Source organism: Saccoglossus kowalevskii, chromosome 8 (assembly GCF_978046115.1).
Source record: "Saccoglossus kowalevskii chromosome 8, keSacKowa6.1, whole genome shotgun sequence".
Taxonomy (NCBI): Eukaryota; Metazoa; Hemichordata; class Enteropneusta; family Harrimaniidae; genus Saccoglossus; species Saccoglossus kowalevskii.
The window spans coordinates 26,174,826-26,186,610 of NC_140648.1; the positions used below are offsets into that span (position 1 = coordinate 26,174,826).

At 37.3% G+C, this 11,785-nt stretch overlaps 1 protein-coding gene across 1 annotated transcript; it reads right to left on the reverse strand.

Annotated features, from left to right (window-relative positions):
* Positions 1 to 978: 978 nt before the first annotated feature.
* On the reverse strand, positions 979 to 4,583 carry LOC102808937 (uncharacterized). Its single transcript, XM_006812407.3, has 3 exons — positions 4,412 to 4,583; positions 2,736 to 3,225; positions 979 to 2,420 (listed from the first exon to the last, which is right to left on the reverse strand). Exons 2-3 carry the CDS (start codon positions 3,149 to 3,151, stop codon positions 2,345 to 2,347), a joined length of 492 nt encoding a protein of 163 aa, XP_006812470.1. The 5' UTR covers positions 3,152 to 3,225; positions 4,412 to 4,583; the 3' UTR covers positions 979 to 2,344.
* Positions 4,584 to 11,785: the final 7,202 nt, after the last annotated feature.

An 11,785-nucleotide genomic window follows, 5' to 3' on the forward strand; every position in this document is an offset into this window, starting at 1 on the left:
AATAAATAAATAATTAACGATATTCATAAAAAGTCAAAGTCATAATAAATAAATAATTAACGATATTCATAAAAAGTCAAAGTCAAAGTAGAGGTATCTCTCATTTAACATGTTTGAGGTTTTGACTAAAGAAACCTTGTTTTCGTAAATCAAAGTAAGTTTTAATAGATCACCAATCTCGAAAAAGCGCGAGATTCAGATGACAGGGAAAATGCGTCAAAGAGAATATTCTAAGTTGATATACAGGAATGAAAAATAAATGATTTGTCGCTGATTGATATCCTTACGTTGGACAATAACTTCGGTTTCAAAAACCCCGGGAAATTGTTCCTGGTTCTTAGTGAATAAGGTGTTCGCATGCAAAGAAGTTTACCACACAACAATGATGAATTTTGTTGGCAGTTAACTTAAACCCCCAACTGATGGTTAGGCTGTGAAACTTCCGTATTTTATTTGATCATCACTTGTATGCCAGCTGAATCACATAGAGCTGAATGAGAAACAATTTACCAATCATGTTTAGTAAAATAATTGGTAGTAAATGTAACCCCGTGCGATGGTGTTGTCAAAGTGGGCATATTTTTTCCTATTAAGTCGCCCGATCCCCCGTGACCGCCATAGATCCTGCTATTGGATAATTGGGTAGATTCTCTGTTCACAAGAATTTAACCAAATTGCACCAAATTAAAATTGAGATTTTTAAATTTAAAACGAGATTTTGGTCAATAATAGTTTGTATTTGGTTCAACTGTTTCTTTCCAGTGCCAATCAATATGCTGCATTCTTTTACCTCTACTCTCTACTCCAATCTTCTACTCCTACTCTTATTTTGCTTCAGTAGGATTCATGGCGGTGTTTGAGCGTCTAGCTGGCGACCGAATGTTAAAAAAGAACACACTGAAAACGTTGATACAACGCCAGGGTAAATGTAGACTAGTCAAATCATTGACTGAACGAACTTCACGACAGGAAGGGAGATGTAATGACTAGTTTTTTGTGACATTTATTTCTGCTGCATGCGAAATTGACATTCTCGTGTGCATGGTAACCTAGCAACTACAGAATACAGAAATAATACAGAAAACTCATTAGACAAATTGGTCTTCCTTTTTTCAATAATAATAATTCACACCTATGGATTAAATGAGGGGCGATTGTGCTTTTGCGATTTAACGATTATAGCTTTATTTGAAATATACACTCAAATTTGAAATATGCGAAGGGATGACTCGTACTACTTTACTCCTAATTTTTATCAAACTGACTCCACTAGAAATAGTGTTTAGAGGTCAAAGGGCACGTCAACGCTGTAATGATTTTATTTTAATTCTTTGGTCTGTGTAGCTCAATGTTTCCGTTGGGGCGTTAACAATGGTTTAGATAATTAAAGACCACCCTAATGAAGAGACTGGATTCTTTTATTCGATGCTGTACTTGTTTTCTGAAATCATACGTTTTGTCCATCCAAATGAATTCCAGTTTATAAAGAAATGTTTGTAAAATAAAAATCATCATAAGGTAACAACAATTTCATTTCACGGACAATTTAGTAACGCGTTGTATGTCGTCGCTGCAGTAAAATACTCTTCTTTTTTCAATAAGACTTTGGTGTGCAAGCATAGACTTTTAGTAAACATTCATATGGTCAGTAAGTCACGTGTCCCTGTTGTGTATATATCATTTACCGTTCACATTTTCCAGCAATTTATTTTTTTTCTGATCATATCCTCGAACATAATTCATCCCTGAGTGAACACATTAGTAGTCTCATAATCCAAGTGAATAATGTGACGTCACTGATACTAGTGATAAATGGAGGCACACGTGCAGCAATCAATGATATCAGAGTCACGTGGACGGTCGGTGATATTAGATTAGGAAATGAAAAGGCCACATGTCAACAAAACACAGACTTGAATCAGATACGTAAACGGAAATTACATTGCATTTTTTATACTGTTTGTAGTATCAATGATAATCATATTGTTTGTAGAGTAGCTCAACAAATGATATCATTGCGGACCCAAGTTTGTAGAAATGTGACAACTGTCGTCACATTGGTAGAAGGGTCACACACTTCACACTTAGAAAGGTATATGGTTCGAAATGGGTCTCATGTGATGTTTACAACGACATTTGAACGCGTCCTCGGAGACGATATTAAAATTAGTTTACTTAACAAAAAATTCTTGATGTCCGGAAACTCAAAATTTTGTTCACCGAGTCAACGGGATTTCGTTGCATATTTTTATTCTTGTGAAATAGCTTAAAATCGGCCATGCATGATGAGACACAAAAACACATGTATTCGCCAATTCGCCTTGTCAACTTAGAAAGCCGTTATTCAGTATCCTGGGCCTGGCTGTGTCTGCATGCTGTAATTTGGTGGCGGCTGTGTGTAATTAACTGGCTGTGAATTCCTGGAAAAGATAACAACAATAACAACAATTGTAATGAAAAGTTGTTTAATTTACTTACAAAAAAGGCCGAATGTGCCACATCTTTTTTTTCATAAAAATAATTGTAAAATCGATAGAAATGACGATTTTATGATAATATCAGAAAAAACGCATTACCACAATTGTGATAATTCTTCAAGTTCCATTGCAGGACTAGAAACGGACAGTTGGGAGGGGACATAATCCGACCACACTATGTTGTAAATTTGTATAGTATAGTCGTTTTATAAAAATTGAAATTAAAAATACAAATTACATAATAAAAATACAACATACCCTGGATAATATGTGGGGTTGTTGCCATATGAGGGAGGGTGTCCGTATAAAGGAGGTGCCGTGGGAGGCATATACCCTGGCGTTGGTCCAGTTGGTAGCGATTGTGGTGGTGCCCCGTACATAGGTGGTGGGTATTGAGGAGGGGCATGTATAGTGGAATGCATGGTCGATGTCGCGATGACCGTTGGACCAGTTTGATGAGTAACCTGTACTACGTTCACCGATGCGCCGCCTCTGTTCGATTGACAGTGCCAGACGATCCCGGTAACTAGTAAACATACGCCCGCAATGAAACAAATGGCGCCAATGTAGAAAAACCACCAAAGAATTGCTTCTAATATAATGCCAATAATGATTAATATTATTCCTGTTATGATGAATGATTGCGCCCTCTGTCGTAACCGATGGTCAGCCATCTTGGACGACTCGGAGTACACCTGACCGGCTCACGTGATTCTACTGTGCAACCGTACTGTGCATTCAGAACTTTCTAAAATGAAAGTAAAAGAAGAAGAGAGAATATAATTCAAAATTTCTACAAACACTGGCGACAGAATAATTATTTTCAGTTTGCCAATGTGTCAAGGACTGGGATATTGTCCAATGCATTGCGAATAACTGATCTAAAATTGTCCAATTGTGCGCGGTCATTCATATAGTACGGTTGTAATTGTCATGGATGTACATTAAAACCTAAAACATACTTGGGAGTAATATTTGTTAGAAGCGCTGTGACATTTACTTCTATTTATTTACTAGTATTATTCTATTCATTAACAATGTATCAATATGCTATTTACAAACTACAAACAATCTCAGGGATCGCTCGATGCATGAGATAAATTGAAATCCCCATAAAACAAAACAACTTGTTGACAGCTTTACAAAATAATGTTCTCATCACGGCCATTATCAAGCTAGATCATAATTCAAGGCGTTTTTGTAGACTTGCCCGGTCATGGCAATTTTATAACCTGGGATGAACCATTATGGTTATTACTAAAGCTGATCTCAGACAAATAAATGAGAGTCACATGCCTTCCGAGAGATGAATAATTTAAACCCCGTGGTTTTTGTATCAGTAGGCGGGGATCTAGAGTGTCATAAATAATTGTGCTATTTTCTAGAGAATTTAATTCGTTGTTAGGGTGGTTAAATTTGTTGGGTTGAGCATAGAGGTAAAAAGCGAGTTCTTTTTACCTCCATGGGTTGAGCGACTCAATGAAGGCGCAAGATGAGAAAAGTGACCTGAATACTGTAACGACGATAGTGTTACGGAACACGATTTACTCAGATGTGATAGCTCCCTGGAGCTAGCTTTGCGTTTACCCCCTGAGTATGAATACAGTCATTGAATGTCTGTGGCAAATAGCGTCGCTCTGTTACGCAACAAGAATCGACTGTTGAAAATGGCCTTTCTTGAAAAACTGTTTAAAATGGCGCGAGGCCCTTCAGGGAAATGACATTATCACGTTTCAGCGATATGCCGATTTATCAGTGCCAATAGAAACTACGCAATAAGACACAAAGAAACTATAAAACGCGACTGTTGTCGACGTAACAGTCATACAAAATAAATAGCGGATCATGTTCAAATCGGCAAGTTTTTACTTGTCACAATGCGATACAATGATTGTGTGTACAAAATGAGATCGCTAGCACAGTAATAAACCAACCTGTTATCTCTGTTACATTTTATCGAATGCACAGTGTGGATTCCAAAATCTTCCGTCAACGCCTTATTGGGGGTGGGGGGTCATCACTTGTTACACGTACGTATTCCTACGAAACTGACCGAATACGCGGTGCCGAATCCATAAAAAACAATTATCTTCAGTTGTGTACCGGTATCCCGTGACAACAAGCGCTGCTTTCTGTGGCTACCTTTATACAGCAAATAATGACGTCAGAGGAGGCGGCGGTTGCGTCTGAAAAAAAGGCCAGTACAATCACACTCTACAATATATAGTAGATAATATTTGGTAATCGTTGTCCTTAACTATGATTCAAAATAGCTAGGCGTATCGCGCAATGGCTCTTTATCGATAACATAGAAGAAAATGTTTAAATGTTCAGACAGAACATAAGAACGTAAGGACACACACAAAACGAACTCCGAACAGTTCGATACGCGTTGCTTATCATCCCTGCACAAGTGCGTTCGCGTTGCTAAAGTTTACACGAACGTAATCCGGGAAAGTAGTATCACGTGATCGTATTGGCTCGTTGCTGTACAAGCGAAAAAGTATACAATTTATTTTAAAGGGCGGCAGTCGTCGTGCCGCGTCCTGTTCGATATGGGACGTATACAACGCGTGTAAAATACATTGCTTATTTATATGAAATTCGAACGCGCTTTAAATTCACGCCCGGTTGCATTTTATGTTTGAGAAAATTACCTAAACACCATTTACATACCGATTTCGTCGTTCGCTATCTTTATCTTTTGCTACAGTCGCCCCAGTTGTGACGTCACATAGCAGTCGAACGAAAACTGGAGAGACGACGCGAACGCACTACAGCTTTGCATCGAACTCATTTGCATATTCGAATATGTTTGAATTAGAAGTCCTTGTCGGTTAATAAAATTACGTTCAAGCACGGAGCTCCATGGTTCAAGTGTACTGGTTGCTTTAATTAGTTTAATAACACGTTTTACGCCCTAAATCTGAAAGAAATGTTCGGTAATTAAATTAATACATGCATGATTCACGCTAGGAAACTGAAGTCTTTTCAAAGTTATCAAGACATTAGATTATATGCATCTTCGCCAGCCAAGGACTATTTATTCGGCCTAAGCAGATTTCACCACGATTTACTGAATGTCGCACGCCCTCAAACAATTATAAGATTCACTTCGGCTCATTAGCATCACCCAATCAGAACTCACAAAAGAAACTACACATTACTTGGTAAAATTAAAATGGCGGAATCAAATAAAAGTGTTGCTAGCTTTTTCTTTGAACGAGCTCACTGATCATCAAAAGAAAGCGCTTTTACATAGATGACATGCAAATCAATCTCGCAACGGCATATATCTCGGTTCTAAACTTTGAGTAAAACGGGTGCTTTCATTAAAATAATCCACCCACGGGTAAAATAGCCGTCATTTTTTTACCCGTGGGTGGATTCCGGTGGATTTTGGATATGTTACTCGCCTTAAAATTGCGCTTCCAATAATACCAAATTCAACTTGATACAAATTTATTCCCGGTTCTACCCTAAAACGACTACACGACTGTGTTGCAACGAAGACCGCGAATCGGGCAAGTCGATATGTTATCAGTTTCGACAGTTTTGTCAGTTTACTAAAACACAGTTTGCACAAATATTTAGACATTCCATCGTCCTCATTCACTTGCCCACAAACAATTTTCAACGTTGGAATAAGAAATTTTGGAACCTTCTGTTCTTGACTCGGGCTGCAGTGAAATATAGCTTTTTCTAACACGATCACGCACGGGTTCGTGGGCCGGTTATGAATGATCGGCTTTAGCGAAACTGTGCGATTCGGACGATGGATTATATGATAAATGACTAACTTTATAAACTTTTTAGAACTTTTGTGTTCTATGGCTGTTAGACGCGGAAAATAGAACCCAATCAAGCCAGAAATAATATTGAAATATTCACCTGAACGGAAATATTAGGAAACCCGGTAGTGTATACTTTTCAGAACTCAGAACCTCAGAGCCTCAGAACTTAGAAGCAACTTTTCAGAACCTCAGAACCAACTTCTCAGAACCCAATTTCAAAATAGCTTCCTTTTCGTCGGAAGTCATCTTTTAGGTTAATATTAATATGATTACACCCAACCCCCAAAATATGCAAATTAGCTAAACTCAGCTATTTCCTTTGTTCTCAGCAACCATTGAGCCGATTTCATTCATATTTGGTAGGATTACACCTTGGCGCGAGTAGATGTGCTTTTGACAGTAATGACCACGCCCTCCTAAAAATAGGCAAATTATATCAATGTAGATATATGCTGCTATCTCTACCACCACCATGTCGATTTTATTCATATTTGGTATGATTACACCTTGGAACGAGTAGATGTGCTTTTGGCAATAATGACCACACCCTTCCAAAAATACGCAAATTAGATCAATACAGTTATTTGCTGCTATCTCTACCACTACTATGTCGATTTTGTCAGTAATGACCACAACCTCCCAAAAATATGCAAATTAGATCAATGCAGTTATTTGCTCTTATTCCAGCAACCATTGGGCCAATTTAGTTCATATGTGGTAGGATCACACCTTGAAACGAGTAGATGTGCTTTTGGCAGTAATGACCACGCACTCCCAAAAATATGCAAATTAAAACAATGCAGTTATTTGCTCTTATCGCAGCCACCAATGGGGTGATTTTATTCATATTTAGCATTAAAACAGACATTTTCGTGAACATTTGTATGGATATAGTTGTGCAAATCCGTTTTTTATTTCCAGGCCAATTCGCATATACCATGTTCTAACAACAGTTTGTGCCCAAATTCATTTTGATGGAGAAAAACAACAAAATATTCATGTTTATGGTCATGTTATGATGTGAACTGACAAGATGACCATTGTTTTCAGTGAACTGGGATTCCAATCCGTTCAATAATACGTTCATTTAATCGGTATTCGCTGATATCGACCTGTAGATCGATAAGTATTCTAACGAAGTGCAATCGATTGTTTCTTTTGTTTTATATCCCTTTCTTTCGGACTTGAATTGACTACGAAATACGTTTCCTTAGCAACAGTATACACGTACGTCTTCACATAAAACAAATATACTCACCCGACCATCATGCTCGTGTTAAAACGTGGCCAAGTCGGGGGGGGGGACACTGTTTGAAATAAGTACATTAAACCAGTGTCACATTTTAATAATCAACGTGACAGATATACCATATTATTTTACTAATCAGTATTTAAAGTAAGTTACTAAATGAAAAACGACAGAGACGAGTTTATTCACCCTGACCCATTTTTTCCCATGCATTATTTGCGTAAATGATCGCAATTCCACGTACACCGTTACCGTCAGTTTACCCTCAACAAAGGAATATCTTTATTATGTTGAACAGACAATACATTCACGCATGAATCGAACATTCATATGGACAAGTTTCTGGAAATAACAAAAAAGGGGTACCCAATGTATGCTAGATAAACACATTTTAAATTACCGATAAACTATCAGAAAAAATCGAATTTTGCGCCTGACCAGTATAATTTAATGAAAGGCTGCGTTCTCAGTGGTCGATCGGTACCACGTGCATTCCTCCATGATATCAGACAATAACTGAACATTGATTTAGACATACCGCGGTATCCAATATTTTCATTAATGTCTACGGAATCATTTAAACTGTTGTTTAAACAAGCCCTCCATAATTCATTCACGTTAAGGCTTTTTTCTGGTTATTTTCATCTATTTTCATCACATGTCGTTTGCTCTTGAATGTTTTACAAGTGACTGCAATACAAACGTCTACGACACAGTTTACCACTCTGTCAATTTCTTTTTTCTCGATTTACCACTGCACATATTATTCCGTTCACTGATGACGTCATTGACTGGCCCTCTAGAGGCAAAATAACGCCAAGCAAAGTGTACGTTTGTCGTCTGCTTCACAGCCCGTTTTATACTCGATATTTAGAGCATTTTGCAGTACATACAAGTAAAATTAGTTGTTTTTATTGCTAGAATTTATTCATAAGATTAGATCTCCAATTTCATGCACGAAGTGTCAAAGCCAGACCCTGCTCCCCTTCAGGTATTTTTTAGGTGATTGGAAGGTATCGAAGGTAGTCACCGGCGATAATTAGTGCAAGTCGAGTCCAGGTCAAACCTGATACTTGTGATTTCCATTAGAATAGCATTGGATTGCGTGAAAATAATGTTTATTAGTTGTTGTAAAATTAGTTGTTTTTATCGCTAGAATTCATTCATAGATTAGATCTCCAATTTCATGCACGAAGTGTCAAAAGCCAGACCTCTGCTCCCCTTCAGGTATTTTTTAGGTGATTGGAAGGTATCGAAGGTAGTCACCGGCGATAATTAGTGCAAGTCGAGTCCAGGTCAAACCTAATACTTGTGATTTTCATTAGAATAGCATTGGATTGCGTGAAAATAATGTTTATCAACACAAATGTCGCACATGCGCAGCGCGACGACCACCACCCTTTAACTGTAGAACAACATGGCATAGGAAAGAGTTCAAATCAACAGTCTCAGTCACAGCACATAAAGCCTCTAACAATTGAGCTATTTCCCCAATGTGATTATGTGTAATAAAAAGGTATTAAAATGGCCATTTGTAAATCAAAGCGCGTTCAGAGCTGTGTACTGCCACTGCAAACATTGTTTTTAAATCTTTCAATTGTATCGCATTTTTTAAGGCGCGTGGTGTTTCCATTAATTAATACACTCCTACACTAATCTGCAATGTGTGTGAGATAAAGTGAATAATGACATGCACTTCAATAATACGACAGATAATCAATAACTCGGGGTGCAACACATGGGAATATTTAATAATTCAATTTGTCGTGTTTCAAAATACGCACGCGTAAAGTACCTCATTAGCATATAAATTATATTTTGAGTCGAGTGAGTGATAATCATTGGCAGGGGTTGTGAAATGACGCGAATCTCATTTGATTACTACCCATATATGCTGTAATACTATTAACGTAATTTGAACGGCTCATATTCTGCATTCTTATCATCATGTAATTTCCTAGTTCATGACAATAACATTAACCTACTTATTGAAACTCAATTTGTCTTTTTTTCATACTATTTGAATCGGCTTAACAAGGTGACGCTTGCAAAATTTGGACTATAACGAAATTCGCGTATACGGAAACATACTACGCAAAGATTGCATTCAATTTGGCATACTAGTAAGTTCCGATAAATTATCACATAGTGTCGAAGATTTCTCACTAGAATTGAATATTTTGCTGTTGACCAACTTTTTCCTATTTCCGGAAAAGATATTGACAAAATTAAAATGAATGATATCACGGACGAACAGACAGACAGACATACAAAATCTTTCGTCGGCAGATACATTTTCATGTCTTCCCTTTTCGATATACAGATCGCGAGGACTACTACAGCTTCCAAGGCAAACTGACGTTTAGAACAAGTAATGATTTTCGGGAAGCAAAACTATGATGATGATGTGCTTAGGCTTCGGGTAACCATGGCTACTGACGTCACATAGCTAAGGTAACCACCGAATCACAAGTACGTTAGTGTGTTACTATGCTCATTCCAATGGTTGGAAACACATTGCTAAGCGTGGCGTATGTAATAAATGGTGTAGCAATGGTGATGACGTCAACTAATTTATGTTGTATGCAAATTGAGGTCAACTTCGAAAAATCTGACTTCATCATTTTGTCCATGCGCGTGACCAACGTATTAGGGACAATTTCGTTATTATGGAAACTGGATGACTGAGGTTGTTGAAGATAATACACCCAAGAATATGATAACATTTGCCAGAAATGACGCCACATTGAACGCACATGTGATGAACATCGTAAAAACAGTATTACTTGACATGTCGTAATTCTGTGTTAATTTTTATTAAAATATACAGTTTTCTCGTCGTGTGTTTGCTTTATTCTTCGTAGCCCATCATCGTTTGCCTACACATAATTTTTGAGAAAGTTGGCCATACTCGCCTGACAAAGTTCCTTGGTTTATTATGTAAAGTAATGAAGCTATCGCCCAATGGCATCATGAAATATCATTTTTTTAATGTGATACAGCGACGTATTTTGTGAAGCTTGTCTTAATATTTTTCAAAAATCGCCATTTTTAGAACAATTCAATAGAAAACATTGTTAAAGAAAAATTGCAATTTTAACACAACCCAGATTTTGAAAAAAATCAAGACAACAAAACAATTCACAATATATAATCGTTTCAGTCAATATCACCAGGCTATAATTTGAGATATGGCATCATGTCTCTGCCATTGGAAAAAGCGTTATAAGAATGACTGACAAAGTGGCAACTATCCACTAAAATACAACCACTATTTTTTTCTGAAAATTAGACTGTTGACTCTATGCCCGATAATTGACGCCCTTGAATTATTGTCTATTGCTTCTTGGTCAGTGAGGAATGGGTTTTCGGCTTTAATAATACTGTAAAGGGGGGTAATTATTCACTGGGTTTTAATTTAGCTTATTTCGCTGACTGGAAAATGCGCTAATTTAAAACCCAGTGAATATGTAAAATTTACCATAGAACACATTATCTAAATGACAAAACCGTGAACTTAAAACCCACTGAATATGCCTGAAATGGTAAATCAGTGAAATTAAAACCCATTGAAAATTAGTCATTTTACAGTATTCTAATAGTTTATCACGACGTTTTTGTTTTGTTTGTGATTTTTTCATAATGTTTAATGCCATCGTTTGTCTTTGTGGTTCTGTGGGTTGATATCATAACGAAGTATAGGCCGACAAAAACAGGTATTTATAGAATTAACGTTTTCTGTCCCTAAGGGAGACGTGTTGCATGCCTACGTCAATGGATTATGCACAGCACGCAACACGTGGTTATTAAGAGGCGGACCATTATTGCTGCTGGTGAGATCTAGAATTACGAATAAGTACTATGCCGTGACTGAATTACGTACCGTTTTACGTTGTATGTTATTTCCACGAGTCATTTTTATATTTACTTCTTGATACGAGCCACCTCAGCAGAATTAATGGTTCATCCCTTAATACATATTGAGGCAATGTAGAAATAATTGTCTAAATGTCAATCGTCTCCATATAGTTCACTCTACTTATAGCGCGAGGCTGGGATACCCACATACGATCAATCACTACGCATACTGCTGGGACAACGTATTTCGTTCGTGTTACATTTACAAAGGAATAAGTGCAGCGGCCATTTGAGCATATACAATAGTCTAGTAGACATGCACGAACATCCGGAGCAACAATTTTCGATTGAATTACGGGAAATAATCTGCATCAGATTAAGTTTCGTTGAGAAATTGCACAAAGTCA